General features: G+C 43.8%; 1 protein-coding gene across 7 annotated transcripts in view; it reads left to right on the top strand.

Annotated features, from left to right (window-relative positions):
• The window catches only part of TRIO (trio Rho guanine nucleotide exchange factor), a 403,258-nt gene that overhangs the window by 142,744 nt on the left and 240,122 nt on the right, over positions 1 to 20,392 (top strand). For all 7 annotated transcript variants that reach the window (XM_073332315.2, XM_073332317.2, XM_073332318.2 and 4 more), the window contains 2 exons: positions 327 to 839; positions 7,882 to 8,004. In XM_073332315.2, coding sequence (XP_073188416.1) covers positions 327 to 839; positions 7,882 to 8,004 — 636 coding nt within the window. The remainder of the gene's footprint in view (positions 1 to 326; positions 840 to 7,881; positions 8,005 to 20,392) is intronic.

Raw genomic sequence — 20,392 nt, 5'->3', positions numbered from 1 at the left:
CCTGGGGAGTTTTGGTCCACCTAGCTCAAGTTTTTATTAAAAATAGTTGAGCTGAACCTTGGCATTTGAATGGGAGGAGAGCTAAATCAGGCTGCAGGACTGCAAGAAGTGTGGGTCTATTTTTAATCTCATGTTAGATTTGTGGTTTCTAAGGCCACCTGTGCTTTGTAAATAAAGCATTGTGTGTTGCCTTGGTTGTTTTTAATGTTATATATTGTTCAAAATACGAGCACAGACAATATTAACTAGATGCTCTGAACTGCATTTTCACTGTATTTTCCAAATGCATCAGATTTGTGATTGCAATATTCTTCATTGTGTTTTAGACTAACATGGTATCTCTGGAAGGCCTTACCAAAGTAGTTGACCCCTCTCAGCTAACTCCAGAATTTGATGGCTGTTTGGAGTATAACCATGAGGAATGGATTGAAATCAGAGTTGCCTTTGAGGACTACATTAGCAGTGCAACCCATATGCTGTCCAGATTGGAGGAACTGCAGGATATACTGGCTAAAAAGGAATTGCCTCAGGACTTGGAGGGTGCTCGAAATATGATTGAGGAGCATTCACAATTGAAGAAGAAAGTCATTAAGGCCCCTATTGAGGACCTTGACTTGGAAGGACAAAAGCTGCTCCAGCGGATACAGAGCAGTGAAAGTTTCCCCAAAAAGAACTCTGGGTCAGGGAATGCAGACTTGCAGAACCTTTTACCCAAAGTATCCACCATGTTGGACCGGCTGCACTCAACTCGGCAGCATCTGCATCAGATGTGGCATGTGCGGAAGTTGAAACTGGACCAATGTTTTCAGCTCAGGCTGTTTGAGCAGGATGCTGAAAAGGTAAAAGGGCTGTGGGGTAAAGGGGAAACAACCATGCACCATCAGCTTCAAGGTACTTAGGTTGGTCTTGCCTGATTTAAAAAAAAAAAGAAAAAAAGTGCCAATGAAAGCTGGAAAACATTCTCTAAGAACTACTAACTACAACTTTCCATTGAGGTGGGGGGGAGTGTTGTATTCAGAGTGGCTTTTAGTATTTTCTGAACTCAGTTTCTAGTGTGGATAATTGGTGTTTCAGTGAACTTGATTAACAGAGAGGGATTTGGGTTTTGAGTGACACACAGACACTTCAGTTGCAGTAAGTTTATTTTAGGATGGTATTTTTTCTGGCACAACATGAATGTGCATACTGTTAAAGAGTAATGCCCCTCTGCTGCAGCAGGATGAATGCAGTGATGCATCATCTCAGTTTCCTGTTGAGTGACTCTTGCTCAGTCTGTAAGTGGTCAGAATGAGTTAAGCTCTCCTGAACTACAGGAGAGGGAAAGAGATGCCTACATTGACATGTTTAAGAGTCCTGTGTTAATTACAGGCGAGACGGATGTGCTGTCTAATTTCCTGAGATTCATTTTTAGTGGTTGATAATATCTCCTTTGAAAAGAGTGCACGCCCTAGTGGGGAAGCCTAATGAATGGCCATAGATACAACACTCACTTCACATTTGTGTTCATAGTATTACCAGGGTTTGTTTGGTAAGGGGTAAAGAGTTACGTGCATTAGAGTAAAAGCAGGTCTGCGTCAGAAGATGGGACATAACTAGAAACTGATGACCACTATATATTTGATCAAGAAGCTTTCTAGAAAGATAGTAGTTTCTTCCTAAGAGAGGCTGAAATTAGACTGCCAAAACCCTTGGAGAGTGGGTTTTGGCCCATTTTCTAAAATGCTCGGGTTATAATTTCTCCTGGAGATGCCACTTCTTATGATCTATGACCAAAGGAAAATTATTAAAAAAGTAAATAGAAGCTGTTTCTGCCATGCAGGAATTGGGGGGATGGTGCACATTAGCTCAAAAACACACAGAAAAAATCTGACCAAGATTGAATGCTCTCTGTCATCCAGCATTCACGATGCCCCATATCTCCTTAGAAATGTGTTAATTCAGTTACTCTTGCAGGGATTGAAAGCCTACAAAGCTGCAAATTTCTTGCTGTGTTAATTTTGTACAGCGAACACATGAAGGAAGAGTTAATGTTTAAGACACCTAAATATGGCACTTGACAACTATTTCCCTTATTGTCTTACCTGAAAAGCTCCTGATTCATATTGTTAACTCCTGCTTAAAAGTTTTGGTTGTAGGGTTTATGCCAATCACTCAGAGTTCTGTCTTTTCAGTCTGTCAGAAAAAAATCTCTTCCATTTTTTCTATTTCCCAAAGACTGGAATAGGTGGGTTATGAGTTGATAAAGCTGAGATTGTTCACCTCTGGGATGTGCTCCTATGGGTAGCCGTGCTCAGTGATGGTTAATGTTGTTTCTTTGTTCTTGTCTAGACTAGGAAAAAAGGTGTGGGTATTAATTAGCTAAAGTGCTAAGCAGCTCAGCAAGTTTTAGAGGCAGCACGCTAAACTTATAAAATCTGTCTGTGCTAGCTAATGTGTTCTAATACACACACCTTTTTATTCTAGTCCAGATAAGACCTTAAGACAGTGGTTCTCAACCTATTTACCATTGTGGGCCACATATGCAGCTCTCTGTGTTACTTGGGCCTCATCCACACAATACTGCCTGTATGACCCTGAGGATGTCACATAGGCCGCAGCTGTGTGCTGATTGGGCTGCGGGTTGAGAACCACTGCCTTAAGAGTATGTATTCACAGCACATGAAGCCTGGGCTCCGAATCAGGTTGAAACCCAAACCCCTTTCAGTACACACACACACACACACACACACACACACACAAATTAGTCTGACTAGGCCAGGAACCCTTCTGGACTTGGGCCAGTGTCTGAAGACCAAGTACTGCAGAGTCAAGGATGTCAACAGAACTTTTTGGGAACTCACTGTCCTCCTGCCTCTTCTATGAGAAATTCATCCAGGTACTGGCAACTGTGGTGTGCACTGAGCACACAATGGTGCGTGACTGTGCTGAGCGGGGGGACAGCCCTTGGGAGCAGCCCGCTCTAGAATCTGATAAGTTTCTGCTGCCATGTTTGTTAGTATACGGAAGGGAGGAATGTCTATTACTTTATGAATATCAGTCAGGGTTTGGATGTACTTCTGTTCATGGCAGAACCCACGCCCTTCCCTTAGCTCCCCCCGCTTTCCTCCCATCACCACTTGGGATTCAAAATGGATACCGTAAAATGAGTAAGAAAGTTGAGCGGTTATCATAAAATTTTTACTAGTTAATGGCTGTTATCAGGATGCATCGGGGCCCCACAATTAACCTCACGTACTCTTCCCATCTAATACAGTGCATCTTATAAATTGGCCATGCCCATACTGTTCTGTAAACTGAGTCCCCCAAAAAGCTGGCTGTTATGAGTCCAAACAAAATGCCAGTGTGTATTTTGGTCCATAGCTGGCTTAAATAGGAGTCCAAATTACAGCAGATGGTAGCTGTCTGTGTTAGGAGTCCCCATGGGCTGGCAGTCATTTGGGTCTATGCATGGACACAAGATGCTTGTAAGGAGGATGTACTGTGTCTCCATGCTAAATCAGCACCTTATTGATTTTACTACAAATTTTCACCCATTGCTGGTTGGTGATTAAAACCAACTTCTCACTGAGTAGGAACTCCAGATGATTGATTTCTTTCCAGGGCTGGGTATACTTATCAGGGCTGCCTCTCGAACTCAAGAGTAAGGCTAAGATTTTGTCACTGCTATTTTTAGTAAAAGTCATGGACAGGTCAGGGGCAATAACCAAAAATTCATGGAAGCCTGTGACCTGTCCCTGACTTTTATTAAAAATAACTATTACAAAATGGGGAAGGAGGAGGGTCCAGCACCCACTGCTGCTGGGACTCCAGAGTTCAGCGTGGGGTCCCCCCTGCCTCCAGCAGCACCTTGGAGCTGTGGGTTCTGCCCACAGTGTCTTCGGCAATAGCTTGTAACTGTGGGGTCCCCCTGCGGCAGCAGCTCCAAGCTGCGGGGGTCCCTGCTGCCTACAGCGGTGGCTCCGAGCTGCCAGGGGGACCAGATTGCCCATGCCGGCTGGGAGCTGCAGGGGGTCCCCCGTCAGCTGACGGGTCCATCACTGCCACCCTGGGGCTTAAGCAAAAATATCACGGAGGTCTCTGGAAGTCACAGATTTGGTGACTTCCATGACCTCCGTGACAAAATCTTAGCCTTACTCTTGAGCCCCTCCATATGTTGGGCACTAGAAGCTTAAACAGATCTTAGCATAGACAGATGGCTGTCCTCTCTTGGCTTGGAACGAAGTTCACATTTCCACTCAGGGACTTCCAGAATATCAATGTTTTCCAGTGCTTGCCCTGCCTGAAAGGACTGAAAAATCCATGGCCAGTAAGTAGACCATTTATAAGTTCTCCCTCCCAATCATGGAAAAACAAAAGGAAAATAGATTAATTTTTTATGTATTTCTTGCCATGCTGTATGATGGCTTTCAGTGCTGCTCCAGAGGAGATCGTCAATGGCCAGTGTTTTTTGGGTGAATAATAAACAGTCCATTGATGAAAGTAACATCTTTTGACCTTGAATTAAAGCAGGATCCCCCCCCACCCCCCCCACCCCAAGATCCTTCCACCTCTGTAGGGCAAATACACGGCACTAGGAGCCTGGGGGAGTGGACCTACCTTCTGCTGGCAAGCAGAAAATCTGAGATGAGCTGGTGGGAGAGATTCTAGATAGAATGAATCAGCAGATAGAGTTCCAGAAGCACCCAATGAAATATCAGAAGGATAAGGATGAGAGAAGAGTGGAAAAAGAGAGATGATGCACAGCGTGAGCAAGGATTGGCAGATAAATTAATGGAGCATGCCTTGAGGTTGAAGAAGGAAGACAGTGCAGCAGAAGGAACAGTTCGAGCTATTACTTTTACTCATGGCTACCACACTGCAGCTTCTATTGCCACTTCCAGCTTTACCTCCATGCCCTGAATTCCCTCCACACTATTGTGTCCTGCAGACTGTGTAGCAGTTCAGCAGTTGGCTGGATCATGTCACAAGCAATGAACAGTAGCACGTGGAATGGGCAGGTGTACCCCCTGGATTCATCCATTCAAGTCTAGTTGCAGCCCACATGTGTAAAATGCACCAGAAAGTCAAGGAGAGGCCACCCAGGAATAGTTGGCCATGTCATTTGGTAACATGCAGCTTTCACTGTTCTTGCACATAACTTGGTTATTGTGTTGTACGTTCTGAGGGCAGCTGGTCTGCTTTTCTGTTTCTTATATTGGTATCTTAATACATGTATTAAATAAAGTCTTGCTGCTTTAGCCTTGTGTGGAATTCAAGTTTTATTAGATGTAATGTTAAGTGGCAAACATTAATAAAGGTCATCACATGCCCATTCTCAATAAATTTCACAATAAAATTTTACAAATGTCAGAGTAATCCATAGACTGAGTTGAAGTACCTGGCCAATAGTCATAAAATGTATAACATCTCCATACATTTCATGAAAGTGTTTCCAGAATTCATATTACCAACACACTTAAAAATAAAAAAATAAAAATAAAAATCCCACAGCTGCCTTTCACTCATACAGAGCATGACTTAAAATAACACTTAATTCCCCCTTATGCATGGCATCATGCAAACCTGGTATGTGGGCACACAAAGCATCCCTAATTTCTGTGGGACATCTGGATCCCGCACCCGTTATGACAGATGCACTGTCTGGCCATGTATGCCAGTGCAGAAATCCAGGAGTGTCCTGAGTCTACTAGAAGAGGTTTCCCCTTATCCTCCCAGACATTGTGCCGTAACATATGTAGCGCCTACCAACTTTCAGTACTTCACAGGCCTGATCACCTCTCAAACCTCTGCCACAACAACTCGCACAGTGACTTGCCAATTCTAAGCTGGCTAGCCATGGACCTGTATTAGGCTGGGGTATTAGCTTCCAGATGGCTATGGTGACCTGCTTCTGGACTGGCTTGGCTGCCCTCATGTCGGTGTACTGGCACTGGAGGATGGGGCAAGCTGATTGCATACCTCCAGGAGCATCTGTTTCTTCATGTGAAAGGACTGTGCTTTGCTAGTCACTCCAAGTCTGTTTGATGATGTGAACCCACCAGTCTGTGCTGTGGCCCTGCTCCAGAAGCTCTGGTCTACATAGAGGGAGTCTGTGGCTAAGGCAACAGGCATGAGCAGCATCAGCTGGGTCATGGCTGGCATGTCAGTACCCCCTTCTGAGAGGTGCCTTTGGCAGCTCACAAACTGCTACTTTAATGTCCACCAGCATCTTGCAGACACTCTGCCTGATTCGTGAACTAGGATTGGCAGCATGAGGTGGAAAAGTTTTTCCGCCGAGTCGGAATCCATGTGGATGGCTTTGACTGCTGGGAGCATGCAGACTCAAAATGGCTTGGTTCGATGTGTTGGTGGGCTAAAACCATGCAAAATACTTCCTGTCAACTTCACAGACAGGTTCTCCCATAACCAAGCACAGAGCAGCTTAAGCTAGCTAGAGAGCTAGGAACTCTGGGATATGATGCTAAACACCCACAGAAGCTGAAGTTCTGACTTGGGTCTGCATAGAGCAGTTTGGATGTGCCAGCATGGTTGTAAGGTCTGAGTTTCCAATGGACCCCCAAATGCAGGCTTAGAAACACCAAATCTGCAGGTGTGGCTCACGCAGACCTGAGATTATTCCTTCTAAATATTCAACCTCTTTGCTCAGGTATGTCTGGACTGCCCTCACGTTGAAGCTGCCACGCTCTTGGCTCTTCCTGCTCCTGGCTCCTGACATGCAACCCAGCCACTTACAATATATTCTGTGTTCCCAGCTCATGGAGGAATGGAGAACTGAAGTTACTAGTGTTGCTTTGGTAACCTACATATTATTAAGGCTGATATTTTCAACTTGGCAGCACTTTTGGTTCCTGCCTGTGTTCTTTCATCAAGGAATCCTTTTCACCCAGCTCGGAGAGCAGGTGGTCTCTTCAGTTTAGAATTATGGAGGAGTTGATGATCACAGCAGGGAATCAAGCTCTGCATCTGTTTTGCCGTGCTGCTTGTTCTCTGTCGGGCTTCACTTTCCACCGGCAAAAAACTGAACGGCTCCCCAGCATCAAATATATATATATACATTGCATGCAAAAAATCTATGTGAATGTTAATTCTGTTAACACACACACGGCAATTAAAAAGTGAAGGAAATACAGCATTAACTCATCTACACCTTGAATGCTGTATTTGAAGTCACGCTTAACAATGTAACCAATAATTCAAGATACATCAGTTGCACCAACTTCTCGCTTAGATGGTGGTTGGGAGTGTAACTTGCATTTCCTGCATTTATGTTGAATTAAAAAACCTTGGCATTGTCATAATGTAGGATTTTGTGACTATTGTATTTAAGACAAAAATGGAGGAAGTTGTGATCGTGTACTTGAACATTTATATTTTGTATGAATGCCTAGGCTTTAAGCTGCACTGCTGTAATACAAATAAAACGTGTCTATGACTGCAGGCAATTACATAATTAAAATTATATTTTTGAGCAGGTATAGAAGTAGGCTTCTAATAGCTTGTCTTAATTTTTTTTTTTTAATTTAGCAAGCCAGCATTGAGAAGATTAGCAACACGAAAAGGTAGATGTTTTATCATGCAGTCTGTCTTTGTGCATTACCTTCAAACTTCAAGTAAAGATTTTTTCTCTGGCCCTAATTTAATGGAGCAGATTTTGCTGCAACTAGAGTATGGGGTGATGAAATTTTTGGGCTGAGATTGTTCGTTTGAGAAAGCTTTGAGATGGTTAACACTGAAATTAACAAAGTAGCAAAAATAAACTGCAACTTCAGGTTTCATTATTGTAGGGTCTGGGTCTCTTGTAAAACGCGAAATCGCATGTTCCTTGTTTATAGCTTGTCATTGCATTGTAAATGAGTGATCTTGTTGTTGTTTTTCTTATAGATGTTTGACTGGATCACACACAACAAAGGTCTGTTTCTGAATAGTTACACAGAGATTGGAACCAGTCACCCCCACGCTATGGAGCTGCAGACGCAGCACAATCACTTTGCCATGAACTGTATGGTAAGAAACATGACTTGCAAAACAGTTTCTTGCACAGCTGTTGGATTTTATGGAAACATTTACAGTCTCTGACCAAAATCAGGACCATGTTTCTGTGCAAATGCACAGTGAGAGACGGTCTGTGCTCCAAAGAGTTTAGAATCTGAAGAAAGGATGAGAGGGGAAATAGACATAGCAGCAATGTGATTTTACCAAAGTCACACAGTTCAGTGGCAGACCTATGATAGAATCCAGGTCTTCGGACTCCAAGTCCCCCAGTATCCTATCCATTAGACCACATGTCAGTATTGGTGAAAGTACAGCATACAGATAATGAATAGTTCTTTGGCAACTACTAGCAAGTATTTCAGTAGTGGATTCTCAAGTATTGCTTTAGAAATTGCTAGCAACTTCAGAGAAAACATGTAGGGCTTTAAATGAAGAATGATGCTAGATGGGCTCACAATGTGGGCAGAATTAGTTATATGAAAACCCATAAATTGACGCCAGCTTATGCTTGAATACTTATAAGAAATTTCACTATTCAATAAAAGAGCCTGTCAGCTCAGTATTCACAATCCTCCATTTTTAAAAGGGATCATTTATCATTCTGACATAACAGAATGAAGTTGAAATAAATGTTTTCTCATGGAATTGGTACTTTCTATCTTTCAGTGTGGACAAAAATGGATTTTTTTTTAAAAAAAAAAACAAAACAGATTTTTTAAAAGTTTTAAATTAAATACAGGTTTGTTTTTAAAATAAACCTATTTTAAAGCCTAAACTATTTTAAATTGAATAAAAAATAATAATTAGTACATGTTTGCCTGCCAAGTTTTAAAACAAGTCAGACCACTGAATTGGTGTCAGTTATTGGCTAAGCACCGGGAACCAGAGTTTAAAGTGCTAAACCAGCGAAACATCAGGAGCCATTTCTGCAGCAACAGAGAGACTATTTTCTTGATTTCAGTTTCTTCAGCTAGTTCAGTTCAATCACTAATTCAAAGCTAAGAAACCACTTGGCAGTTGAAAAACCAGGAAAGCTTGTTTTCATCTTCAGAGTTATGGATTAAAAAGTAGGTATGAGAGGGTGAGATCTAGTCGTTCTAAAATGTAGGTAGGGCATGGTGTCCAGAAAGTTTTCAGAGTAGCAGCCGTGTTAGTCTGTATCTGCAAAAAGAACAGGAGGACTTGTGGCACCTTAGAGACTAACCAGTTTATTTGAGCATAAGTTTTCATGAGCTACAGCCCACTTCATCGGATGCATAGATTGGAACATATAGTAAGAAGATATATGTACACACATACAGAGAAGGTGGAAGTTGCCATACAAACTGTAAGAGGCTCATTAATTGAGAAGAGCTATTATCAGCCAGAGAAAAAAACTTTTGTAGTGATGATCAAGATGGCCCATTCAGACAGTTGACAAGAAGGTGTGAGGGTACTTAACATAGGGAAATAGATTCAATATGTGTCCAGAAACAATCCATTTGGATCACTAACTAAAGATACTTGCTTTGTGTAATAGATAGCTAATTTAAATGCCAAACATGCTAATATAAACTGCAAAACTTTTTTCTTGTGTATCCAGCACTTTAAAGATCATTTTACTTAATTTATCAAATAAAACTCTGTTTTGGTGTATTTTATTTGAATTTCCGTCCAAATAGAGCTCAACACAAAATAATCTGGTAAATAAGAAATGAATCATTCACTGTTTTCTAACATCATAAAAATGTAAACATTGAGAATCTGCATAAATGTAAGTTGCTATGTAATTGTTTAATCAAATGAATATAGATATAGTGTATCATCCTTCTTAGCAAAAAAAACCTCCACCAGACTTTGTGGAAAGCCTATATTTAGCTGCAGGTCAACATGTTTTAATTATTACCACCCAATGCAAATCTGTCTTTCTTTAGGAAATACCTAAATAGTACAAATTCAAAACTAGATTAAAACAATTGATTTAAATCCGTTTCCTGCTTGCTAATAAATCATTTTAAATTGGTGATTTAAGTTTCTTTGACTTAAAATCAGTCCACCCTTTTCAGGACCAGCTATTCAATGTAAACTTCCAAGTGTAGGCAAGTACAAAGGGGTAGAAAAAATAAATCTATGTATACTTTTATATTGTAAATTTGATGAACTTTTTCAAAAACAAGTGTGATGCTATTAAGAAGTCACACAGTTTGAACCATGAAGAGAAAACAAATTATTGAATATCTGCTCATTCGGAGATCATCATCCGTTTTATGTACTGAATGAGGCAGGGGTCCTGTGGAAAAATTAGTATGTGATCATGTAATAAAAGACTCTGTAAGAGGGGTGGCCAAACTTACTGATCCTCTGAGCTGCATATGACAACCTTCAGAAGTTCGAGAGCTGGGGCACCTGCCGGGGCTCGGGGCTGAAGCCCTGCACCTGCTGAAGCCCTGAGACTCCCGTCCCCATTGCTCAGAACCAGAGGTGACGCATGAGGGGGGGCACACGGAGTCATGCGCCACCCCAGATTTTTGCCAGGATTTGCTGACCCTACTCGGTCACATGATGCCGCAAAGCTGCTAGAGCCAGCAAGCTGGGAGCTGTGGCTGTGGGGAGAGGCAGCAGCAAACAGCTGGGAGCTCTGTGGGTGGTGGTGGTGCGGGGGCTGCTGCCTCTCACCACGGAGCTAAAGGCAGTGGCCCCTTCCTGCAGCTTCCAGCTGTTTGCCGCTACCTCTCCATGCGGAGCTAACACCTGGGATCTGCAGGGAGGGGCCACTGATGGTAAGAGGAGGTTGTGACTCAAGCTGTTGAGGGAGGGGCAAACCTTTTAAATTATGCCTCCCCCAGCAGGCACCAGTCGTCTCTAGCAGAAGAAACTAGCCCCACTGCCCTGTGCCAGGGCAGAAGCCCCAATCTCCCCCTCCCCCTCTGACAGGGGGAGAATGGCGGGGGAGGCTCTACAAGCCACATTTTAACTGTTAAAGAGCCACATGTGGCTCACGAGCTGCGGTTTGGCCACCCCTGCTATATAACTTCAATTTATGCATCTGCACAAGGGGGCCAAATTAAGATTGCACAAGCAACCTTAATTCTGGTATATCTGAACTTCTGACTTTGCTGACAGGAGTGGAATGTTGGCTATTGGTTATTTTGGGTTCTACTCCAGGCTCGATAGGCAAGTCTTCTCTAGTGGTTAGCGATTTTGCCTCAGCCCATTCCAGCCTGTCCCACTAGTGATCCCTACCCTACAGGCATGCATCCCCTCTGAATTAGAGACAGGAGGTTTCCTCCTCCCTGTTGCTTGGGTGCCAGAGTGGTGGGGGTTGGCAGTAAGCACAGGAGAGAATCTCCCTGCTGTCAGTTCTGGTGTCACTACAGCTGGGAGAAGCAATTGCAGGAGAAGCCCTGCCTGGCTTCTGCAGCCCTGGGCTGGAGCACATTCAGTGAAGATTAAATCTTTTGTGAATTTAGCTGCCAAAGTTCACAAAGCCTATATAAAACATGTGCAAACTGTTGTTTTTCAAATCTTACACGTGCGCCAACTTTGGATGTTTTTTCATGGGAACAGCTAGAGTGACCAGATGTGCCGATATTAGGGGCTGTGTCTTATATCTGCAAGTATACTCCCTCACCCCGCAAAAAAAAAATAGTGTCCCAGTTTTTCACACTTGCTACCTGCTCACCCTAGGAACAGCCAAAGGCACATTCCAGACGCTAGCAAGACACCCGTCACCTGGGCCTTTGCTGGAGGCACAGAGCTTCTCAATGAAACAGCTGAAAGAATTGTTTCAACATGGGCAAAACATGTTTTTCTTTAATCTCACTTTGAGAAATGGCTGAAGCATTGTGGATGAAACATACTATCAAATTCAGCCTGAACAATTAAAGTTGAGCAAAGTTAAAGGTAACTGAAAACAGGGTCCTTTCATGGAAAGTGTCAGACAATCTTAACGAAGCCTATAAAAACTGCAGTCATCAGAAATGTCACATGCTTTGTAAGCAGTAAATTGACAGTCTCGATTTGAAAAAATTGTCAGTAATCATATGCAGCTTACATACGTTATGTATTAAATATTCTCACTTAAAAAAAGATGATTGTCTCTCCCTTGCACCAGCCTGCATCTCCCTGACAAAGTAGAGGGGAGGGAGGAAAAGTGATAAAATAGCTGCTAGGTATGTACAGCTTCTCTATATGCAAGAGATTTTGGAGGTGTAAGTTGTTGCTGAATTAAGTTGTAATGGCTCTGTCATCAGTAGGAGTAATCTAAATCCAATGGGGGGAGGGGGGAAATAGGGCTTGCAAATGGAAGTTTGTCTCATAAATGTTTTTGTCCAGAACCTGATTCATAAACTTTTCTGTCCTTCCTTTTTGAAGATGAAATTTCAGAGCAAATCAGCTGCAGGTTCAACAAGACAATAGAGCCTTCAAACAAACACCCCCCGACCCCCTATAATGCCTGAAAAAACAAGCTTGAACATCACTGAGTTCCCTCTCTGGTAATTGCTTCACTGCTGAATGAGGCATCGCCTGTGTTCAGCCAACAGCCTTAGCCAGAAAAATGGACGGGCATAGCTGGTGCTGTACTTTCTAGTTTTCCATTAATCAGAATAAGTGCTAGATGGAAGCTTGCTGCCAGAACACAAGCTGGGTCCAGCAGTAGTGAAGAAGCTGTGACCAATGGGATTCTTTGTGGGTCCAGTGAGAAATGCCGAGGAGAGGAACATACACAAGGAGACTGAGTGGGGCCAGCTGAACGTTTTAAGTATGGATAAGAACAAAAAGCAAATTGCTATTTTAAATTGGATATAGTTAACCTTCTGTGTAGTTATGGGTATATGACCTACACTTCATGTGTTTAGTCTGCAGAGGAATAAATTTGACAAGCGCTGAGTCTTTTTCCTTGCAATACAAGAAATAGCACATCTGCATATATTACCCTTTTTCTGTACACTAGTGTTGCCCCTAACTACAGGGTAAACTATTCCAAATGATTCATCTCCAAAGGTGAAAAGAACAAACTAGTCTTCAGTACACTGTATTTAGCATAAGTAAAGCACCTGTCTGAACACCATTTTAAAATAAAACTACTGAACTTAGATTCTCTTTGAGGATACAGTTGTCAAATGGCCCAAGACACACCACCTTGAAAAAATACAACCGTTGTACATCAGCTAACATTAGCCTCTCATTTGATCACAGTGGGCCCTGGTTTCCCTACTTACATTAAAAGTGTGCAATGGGAAACAAGGCAGTTCCAAACTTTGGGTTTTTTTAGGTGCTGCTGTTGAGCCATGTTGTCGTTCCGCAAAGGGAAAGCCGGAGATATGGAATAAACACAGCACGAATCAAGGGAAGCCTACAGGGCAGGGGGCTTGCAATCACTTGTAGATCAAACCTACAGTCCGCCCAGAGGGCTTTCCCTTGTGTGCATGTTCAGTGTCCGTCTCTGCCTTCAGCAGTAGCAGCACAACTTATTACCAGCCTGTTTACTCTGACCACTTGGGAATCGCTCAAGTGTTAGTTTCTTTAAAGAGCAGTGACTCAGTCTTATCAGTATGTGAGACTTACTTGAGTTTAGTGATAATCAGCGTTTTTCTTGAAGCCCTAAGGGTTGAACTTCATAAGGCCCCCTTGTGTCCGGCCCACCTTCAATCAGGGCGGCTCTGTCAGGCGCCCACCTATCTCAGCACCCCTAAGTGGGGCATTGAAAACTAATTTCAACGTTATTCCCAAAGAAAACAAAATGGAGGGGCTGCCCTCCCCCCACCCTCCTGCAGCGTGCAGACCCTCTAGACTTTCTCTCTGGAGACCCACCTCTTATCTGAGCTACTGACCCCAGGGCTTGCTCCCTGGAGTCCTTTCCCAGTCTGGTTGTTCTCCACAAGCTGGATCCTTCTCCCCAGTTTGCCTCCAGGCCACTTATCCGGGATTTGGACCTGTCTAGGCCCTCTCACAGGAGCTTGCTCCCCTCCTGCCTACCACCCTCTTCCTTCAGTGCCAGTAACAGGAGACAGCCTTCCTCCTGCAGCTCTTCTCTCTAGTTGAGCTCTCCCAGGCTTTTAGGGGAATCATCCAGCTCTTACACAGGGGGTCTGATAATTGATCTAGGCCCTCTGATGCCCAGTAAATCAGGATTAGCAGGGCAGGACAGGTGGAGAGGAAGGGCGGGGTAGCTGATCTGTCACAGGTGAAGCTGAATCAGACTCCTCGTAAAGTTCTAGCCAGTCTGTAACACCCCAGCTCCTAGAGTCAGGTGATTGTGAATCTCTGCTTTGAATGATCAAAATTAAGTTTCTAGCTCTCATGTTTGAGGTGAAGAAACTTGAAAACCACGAACTTTAAAATCACAAAAAACAGAAGGCAAGTAGAAAGAACCCAAAATGCATATGGTTGAAAAAATTGTTTGGGTCTTTAAGCCAATTTAATTATTTTGGGGGTGAGAGGCTTGATTATCTTTTTTCAGCGCGTGGGGTCGAAAACTTTATCAATCATTGATCAGTTACGAAGGCTTCAGTCCACTTTATGTGGAGGAGGAGGGAAGACGGGCTCCATGGCTATGCCCCCTGATTCCATGTGCCCCGTGGGCTGCAGATGCCGGCAGGCATGACAGAAGTAGCTGTGCAAGTGTATGGAGTGGAGGGAGTATGAGGAACACCTCGCACAGCAGTTGTTGCAGCCTCCATTACAAAACTCAGCTTTTTAAAGAGAGCTGTGTTTATGCTGGGGATCCAAACCTTTTCTTTAGGAGTTCACAGCTCGGTGTGCAGCTACAGGCCAGCCTCCTCTTGCAGCAGCATCATCACTGGGCAGGCGCTTGGGAGCCCCTGCGTTAGCCCAGTCACTATGCCTCCACCCTATCCTTAAAGGGGCAGCTCCCATAAATTTGTGTAACCATGAACAAAAATATATACAATAATAAAAATACTGAAAAACTATTACTAAAAAATCCCATTATAAATCTATTTCTAAAACATCTGTTCTAGGAATCTCACTCTCTCTCATTGGCCTTTTGTACATCATCTCACTGCCTCTACAACCTTTTGTCTGGACTTTCCATGGTTTTGCTTTCCTCAGAGTGGTGGACATGATCGTATAGGCCAGTGTTAGTATTGCTTTAAAAATAAATTGGGTAAGAGAAAGCTAAAGCTGAGCGACCTTTGGCTACTGCCAGAGGCGTAGCACACTGCACGCCTGAAAATTAATGTGTGAAGGCACAGTTGTGTGTGTTGGGTTTGACATAGAGTAGACAATTATGGTAAATTGTGGGTTATATCTATGCTACATGGCACTGCAACTGGGCCATTGTAGCACCCTAGTGCAGACGCTTCCTACCTCGATGGAAGCGTGTTTTCCATCAATATAGTTAATCCACCTCTCTGAGAGGCGATAGATAGGTCGACAGAAGAATTCTTCTGTAACCTAGCTGTGTCTACACCAGGGGTGGGAAAACTTTTTGGCCCGAGGGCCACATCGGCGTTGCAAAGCTGTCTGGAGGGCTGGGTAGGGAAGGCTGTGTCTCCCAAAACAGCCTGGCTCCTGCCCCCTATCCGACCCCTCCCACTTCCCGCCCCCTGACTGCCCCCCTCAGAACCCCTGACCCATCCAATCCCTTGTCCCCTGACTGCCCCATCCTGAGACCCCCTGACCCTAACTGCTCTCCCGGGACCCCACCCCCTATCGAACCCCCCCTGCTCCCTGTCCGCTGACTGCCCCGACCCCTATCCACACCCCTGCCCTCAGACAGGGACCCCTACCCTTATCCAACCCTCCCGTTCCCCGTCCCCTGACCGCCCCCATCCCCCCGCCCCCAGAACCTCCGCCCCATCCAACCGCTCCCTGCTCCCTGTCTGCTGACTTACCCTTGGGCCCCCCCTGCCCCTTATCCAACCCCCCGGCCCCAGCCCCCTTACCATGCCGCTCAGAGCAGCATGTCTGGCAGCCATGCCGCTTGGCCGGAGCCAGACGCGCTGCCCTGCAGGAGTGTGCAGCCTTGCCACCCAGAGTGCTGCAGGGGAGCGGGGACAGCCGGGGAGGGGCCAGGGGCTAGCCTCCCCGGCCGGGAGCTCAAGGGTCAGGCAGGATGGTCCCGCGGGCTGTAGTTTGCTCATATCTGGTCTACACTGAGGGTTAGGTCAACCTAACTGTGGCTCTCAGGGTGCAAAATCTTTCATAGCCCTGAGCCACGTGGCTAGGTTAATCTAATTTTTAAGTGTGGACCAGCCCTTAATCTCAGGTTTTGTTTTCCCCATAGATAATGTTAAAAGCTATACTTGCTTATTCTCTTTGCCCTGGGAGTTAACTGACCCGTGACCGGCTAACATATATTTTAGTTAAGGAATTCTGGATTCCTATTGTCAAAGCATGGTATCTATCAGGTGTGTGTGTGTGGGTATGTGTATATACATATACACACTAGCCTGTTTCAGAATCACTAAAATCTGTAGTAGTCAAACACTGTCAGTTTTGTCTGTGAACTGTGAGTCTTAGAACTAAGCGCCCTTACGGATTTTTGGAAGCTTTAATCTAAAGCACGGAGGCTGCACTACAGACTCCAGTGGGTCAACAGTTAACTTGGAGCAGAGAGAAGGTACTAGGGTAGAATCTGTTTAAATCCCACCTCAGGGGCTGGTATGAACGAAAACATTAAGCGGGTCAGATGAGGTAAAGAGCGTTTAAGAACTGAAAACCTCTGGTTTTTTTTTCTTCCCCCTATTAAAGATACCTTTTTCAGTCTCAAGTTTTTTACTTCTAACATTTCTTTAATTTACAAACCTGTCACCTTAGACTGATTGATAAGCTACATCTTGAATTTTAAACTCCTGTAAGATTCTTTGAGTCTCCAACAAACAAGAGCTGCACTGTTAGTTTTAAACTGCAGTCTTTGTCAGATCACTTTGACATGCAGTGATTTTTCAAAAGACTAAATACCAACGCATAATTGGAATAGACGCACCTAGGTGTCTCTGTAGACTTCATTATTTTTGTATTCTAGTTTCCCAGGGAGGGGTTTTTGTAAAGCATTTCTAGACTAAAGAGTCCAGTTTTCTTTTCCATAATGCAACAGGGAGTACTGGTTGGATACTGCAGGTAACTTAAATAATTACTAATGAGGGACTATAAAACTGTTGACATTGCCCAGTTTTCACTTGTCTGGGCAGTGCCTAGTACAGTGGATCATTGATCCCTGATTGGAACTTCTGAATGCTATCTCAAATGAGTAATTAGTAATTTACCACAAAAGAGAAGTAAGGATTCAGTGATAACAGTCCTAGTGACATACTTTTAAGGAAGAAAGAAAAGTAGTACTTGTGGCACCTTAGAGACTAACCAATTTATTTGAGCATAAGCTTTTGTGAGCTACAGCTCACTTCATCGGATGCATACTGTGGAAACTGCAGAAGACATTATATACACAGAGACCATGAAACAATACCTCCTCCTACCCCACTGTCCTGCTGGTAATAGCTTATCTAAAGTGATCATTCTCCTTACAATGTGTATGATAATGAAGTTGGGCCATTTCCAGCACAAATCCAGGTTTTCTCACCCTCCGCCCGCCCGCGCCCCCCCCCCCCCACCTCCAAACTCACTCTCCTGCTGGTAATAGCCCATCCAAAGTGACCACTCTCTTTACAATGTGTATGAAAATCAAGGTGGGCCATTTCCAGCACAAATCCAGGTTTTCTCACTACCCACCCCCATACACACACAAACTCACTCTCCTGCTGGTAATAGTTCATCCAAAGTGACCACTCTCCCTACAATGTGCATGATAATCAAGGTGGGCCATTTCCAGCATAAATCCAAGTTTAACCAGAACGTCTGGGGGGTGGGTGGGGTAGGAAAAAACAAGGGGAAATAGGCTACCTTGCATAATGACTTAGCCACTCCCAGTCTCTATTTAAGCCTAAATTAATAGTATCCAATTTGCAAATGAATCCCAATTCAGCAGTTTCTCGCTGGAGTCTGGATTTGAAGTTTTTTTGTTTTAAGATAGCGACCTTCATGTCTGTAATTGCGTGACCAGAGAGATTGAAGTGTTCTCCGACTGGTTTATGAAGTTATAATTCTTGACATCTGATTTGTGTCCATTTATTCTTTTGCGTAGAGACTGTCCAGTTTGACCAATGTAAATGGCAGAGGGGCATTGCTGGCACATGACGGCATATATCACATTGGTGGATGTGCAGGTGAACGAGCCTCTGATAGTGTGGCTGATGTTATTAGGCCCTGTGATGGTGTAGCCTGAATAGATATGTGGGCACAGTTGGCAATGGGCTTTGTTGCAAGGATAGGTTCCTGGGTTAGTGGTTCTGTTGTGTGGTATGTGGTTGTTGGTGAGTATTTGCTTCAGGTCGGGGGGCTGTCTGTAGGCAAGGACTGGCCTGTCTCCCAAGATTTGTGAGAGTGTTGGGTCATCCTTCAGGATAGGTTGTAGATCCTTAATAGTGCGTTGGAGGTGTTTTAGTTGGGGGCTGAAGGTGACGGCAAGTGGCGTTCTGTTATTTTCTTTGTTAGGCCTGTCCTGTAGTAGGTGACTTCTGGGAACTCTTCTGGCTCTATCAATCTCTTTCTTCACTTCCGCAAGTGGATATTGTAGTTGTAAGAAAGCTTGATAGAGATCTTGTAGGTGTTTGTCTCTGTCTGAGGCGTTGGAGCAAATGCGGTTGTATCGCAGAGCTTGGCTGTAGACGATGGATCGTGTGGTGTGGTCAGGGTGAAAGCTGGAGGCATGTAGGTAGGAATAGCGGTCAGTAGGTTTCCGGTATAGGGTGGTATTTATGTGACCATTGTTTATTAGCACTGTAGTGTCCAGGAAGTGGATCTCTTGTGTGGACTGGACCAGGCTGAGGTTGATGGTGGGATGGAAATTGTTGAAATCATGGTGGAATTGGTCAAACTGGACAGTCTCTACGTAAAAGAATAAATGGACACAAATCAGATGTCAAGAATTATAACATTCATAAACCAGTCGGAGAACACTTCAATCTCTCTGGTCACGCAATTACAGACATGAAGGTCGCTATCTTAAAACAAAAAAACTTCAAATCCAGACTCCAGCGAGAAACTGCTGAATTGGAATTCATTTGCAAATTGGATACTATTAATTTAGGCTTAAATAGAGACTGGGAGTGGCTAAGTCATTATGCAAGGTAGCCTATTTCCCCTTGTTTTTTCCTACCCCCCCCCCCACCCCAAGACGTTCTGGTTAAACTTGGATTTATGCTGGAAATGGCCCACCTTGATTATCATACACATTGTAAGGAGAGTGGTCACTTTGGATGAGCTATTACCAGCAGGAGAGTGAGTTTGTGTGTGTGGGGGGGGGGGGGGGGGTGTTGTTGAGAAAACCTGGATGTGTGCTGGAAATGGCCCACCTTGATTATCATGCACATTGTAGGGAGAGTGGTCACTTTGGATGAGCTATTACCAACAGGAGAGTGGGGTGGGAGGAGGTATTGTTTCATGGTCTCTGTGTATATAATGTCTTCTGCAGTTTCCACGGTATGCATCCGATGAAGTGAGCTGTTGCTCACAAAAGCTTATGCTCAAATAAATTGGTTAGTCTCTGAGGTGCCACAAGTACTCCTTTTCTTTTTGCGAATACAGACTAACACGGCTGTTACTCTGATACTTTTAAGGATGTCTCTTTTTGTATATCATACCAAATGTGCACTCCCTATATGCAGAATAGCAGCTGCTGTTTCAGAACCTGTTTACTAAACCAGCATTTTATAAAGGGCTTGGGAATATGTGGGTGAAAAAGGAAACCTTTAATGCTTTTGCCGGTTTGTTTCTATTAAGTGCTACAGAGAAGCTGAGGTAAACTGGCAGGCTGTCACCCATATTTCCCATGTATACTTGCCTTCCACTGAAATCAGCCACATGCCAAAGGATGACACATGCTGCTATAGCCGGCCTGTGCCTTAGCTTGTTTATCTGTATTTGCTAGCCTTTGCCATGTTGAATAATAAATTTTTTTATATAGCCTGTAGGAGAAAAATTCTGGTATTTCCAGACCTTGCAGAACCTCTGTCAGGTATTTTGAAGTTTAAAGAGCAAATGCCATTCTATTAAAGTGTGCTCTGAGTAAAGAAGGTTGTAAATGAAATGTACTTTTATACAAACTGCTGCCCATATACTTGTTTTTTTGTTGCTGGTTTTTTTGCTGCCCTTTTGTGCTGCTCCATAGCATTCATTAGCTTTACACTTCTGCAATGCAGTGGAATAATCTGAAAAACACAGCGAAGTTGTACCTCTGTCCTCCCCGACTTCCTAAACAGTTGATTAGCATTTGGAAGCTCCGGATTCATTGCATTAGTTGTCATTTAAAATGACCGATTAAACAATTATTATTTCTTAGTAAAGTTGTTGATGATCATTGGCCTACAATTATTGCCTATTTACTTGCAGTCAGCTA

Source organism: Lepidochelys kempii, chromosome 2 (genome assembly GCF_965140285.1).
Source record: "Lepidochelys kempii isolate rLepKem1 chromosome 2, rLepKem1.hap1, whole genome shotgun sequence".
NCBI lineage: Eukaryota > Metazoa > Chordata > Testudines > Cheloniidae > Lepidochelys > Lepidochelys kempii.
The sequence above is the reverse complement of the archived record's forward strand: the minus strand, read 5'-3'. Positions and strand labels throughout refer to the sequence as shown.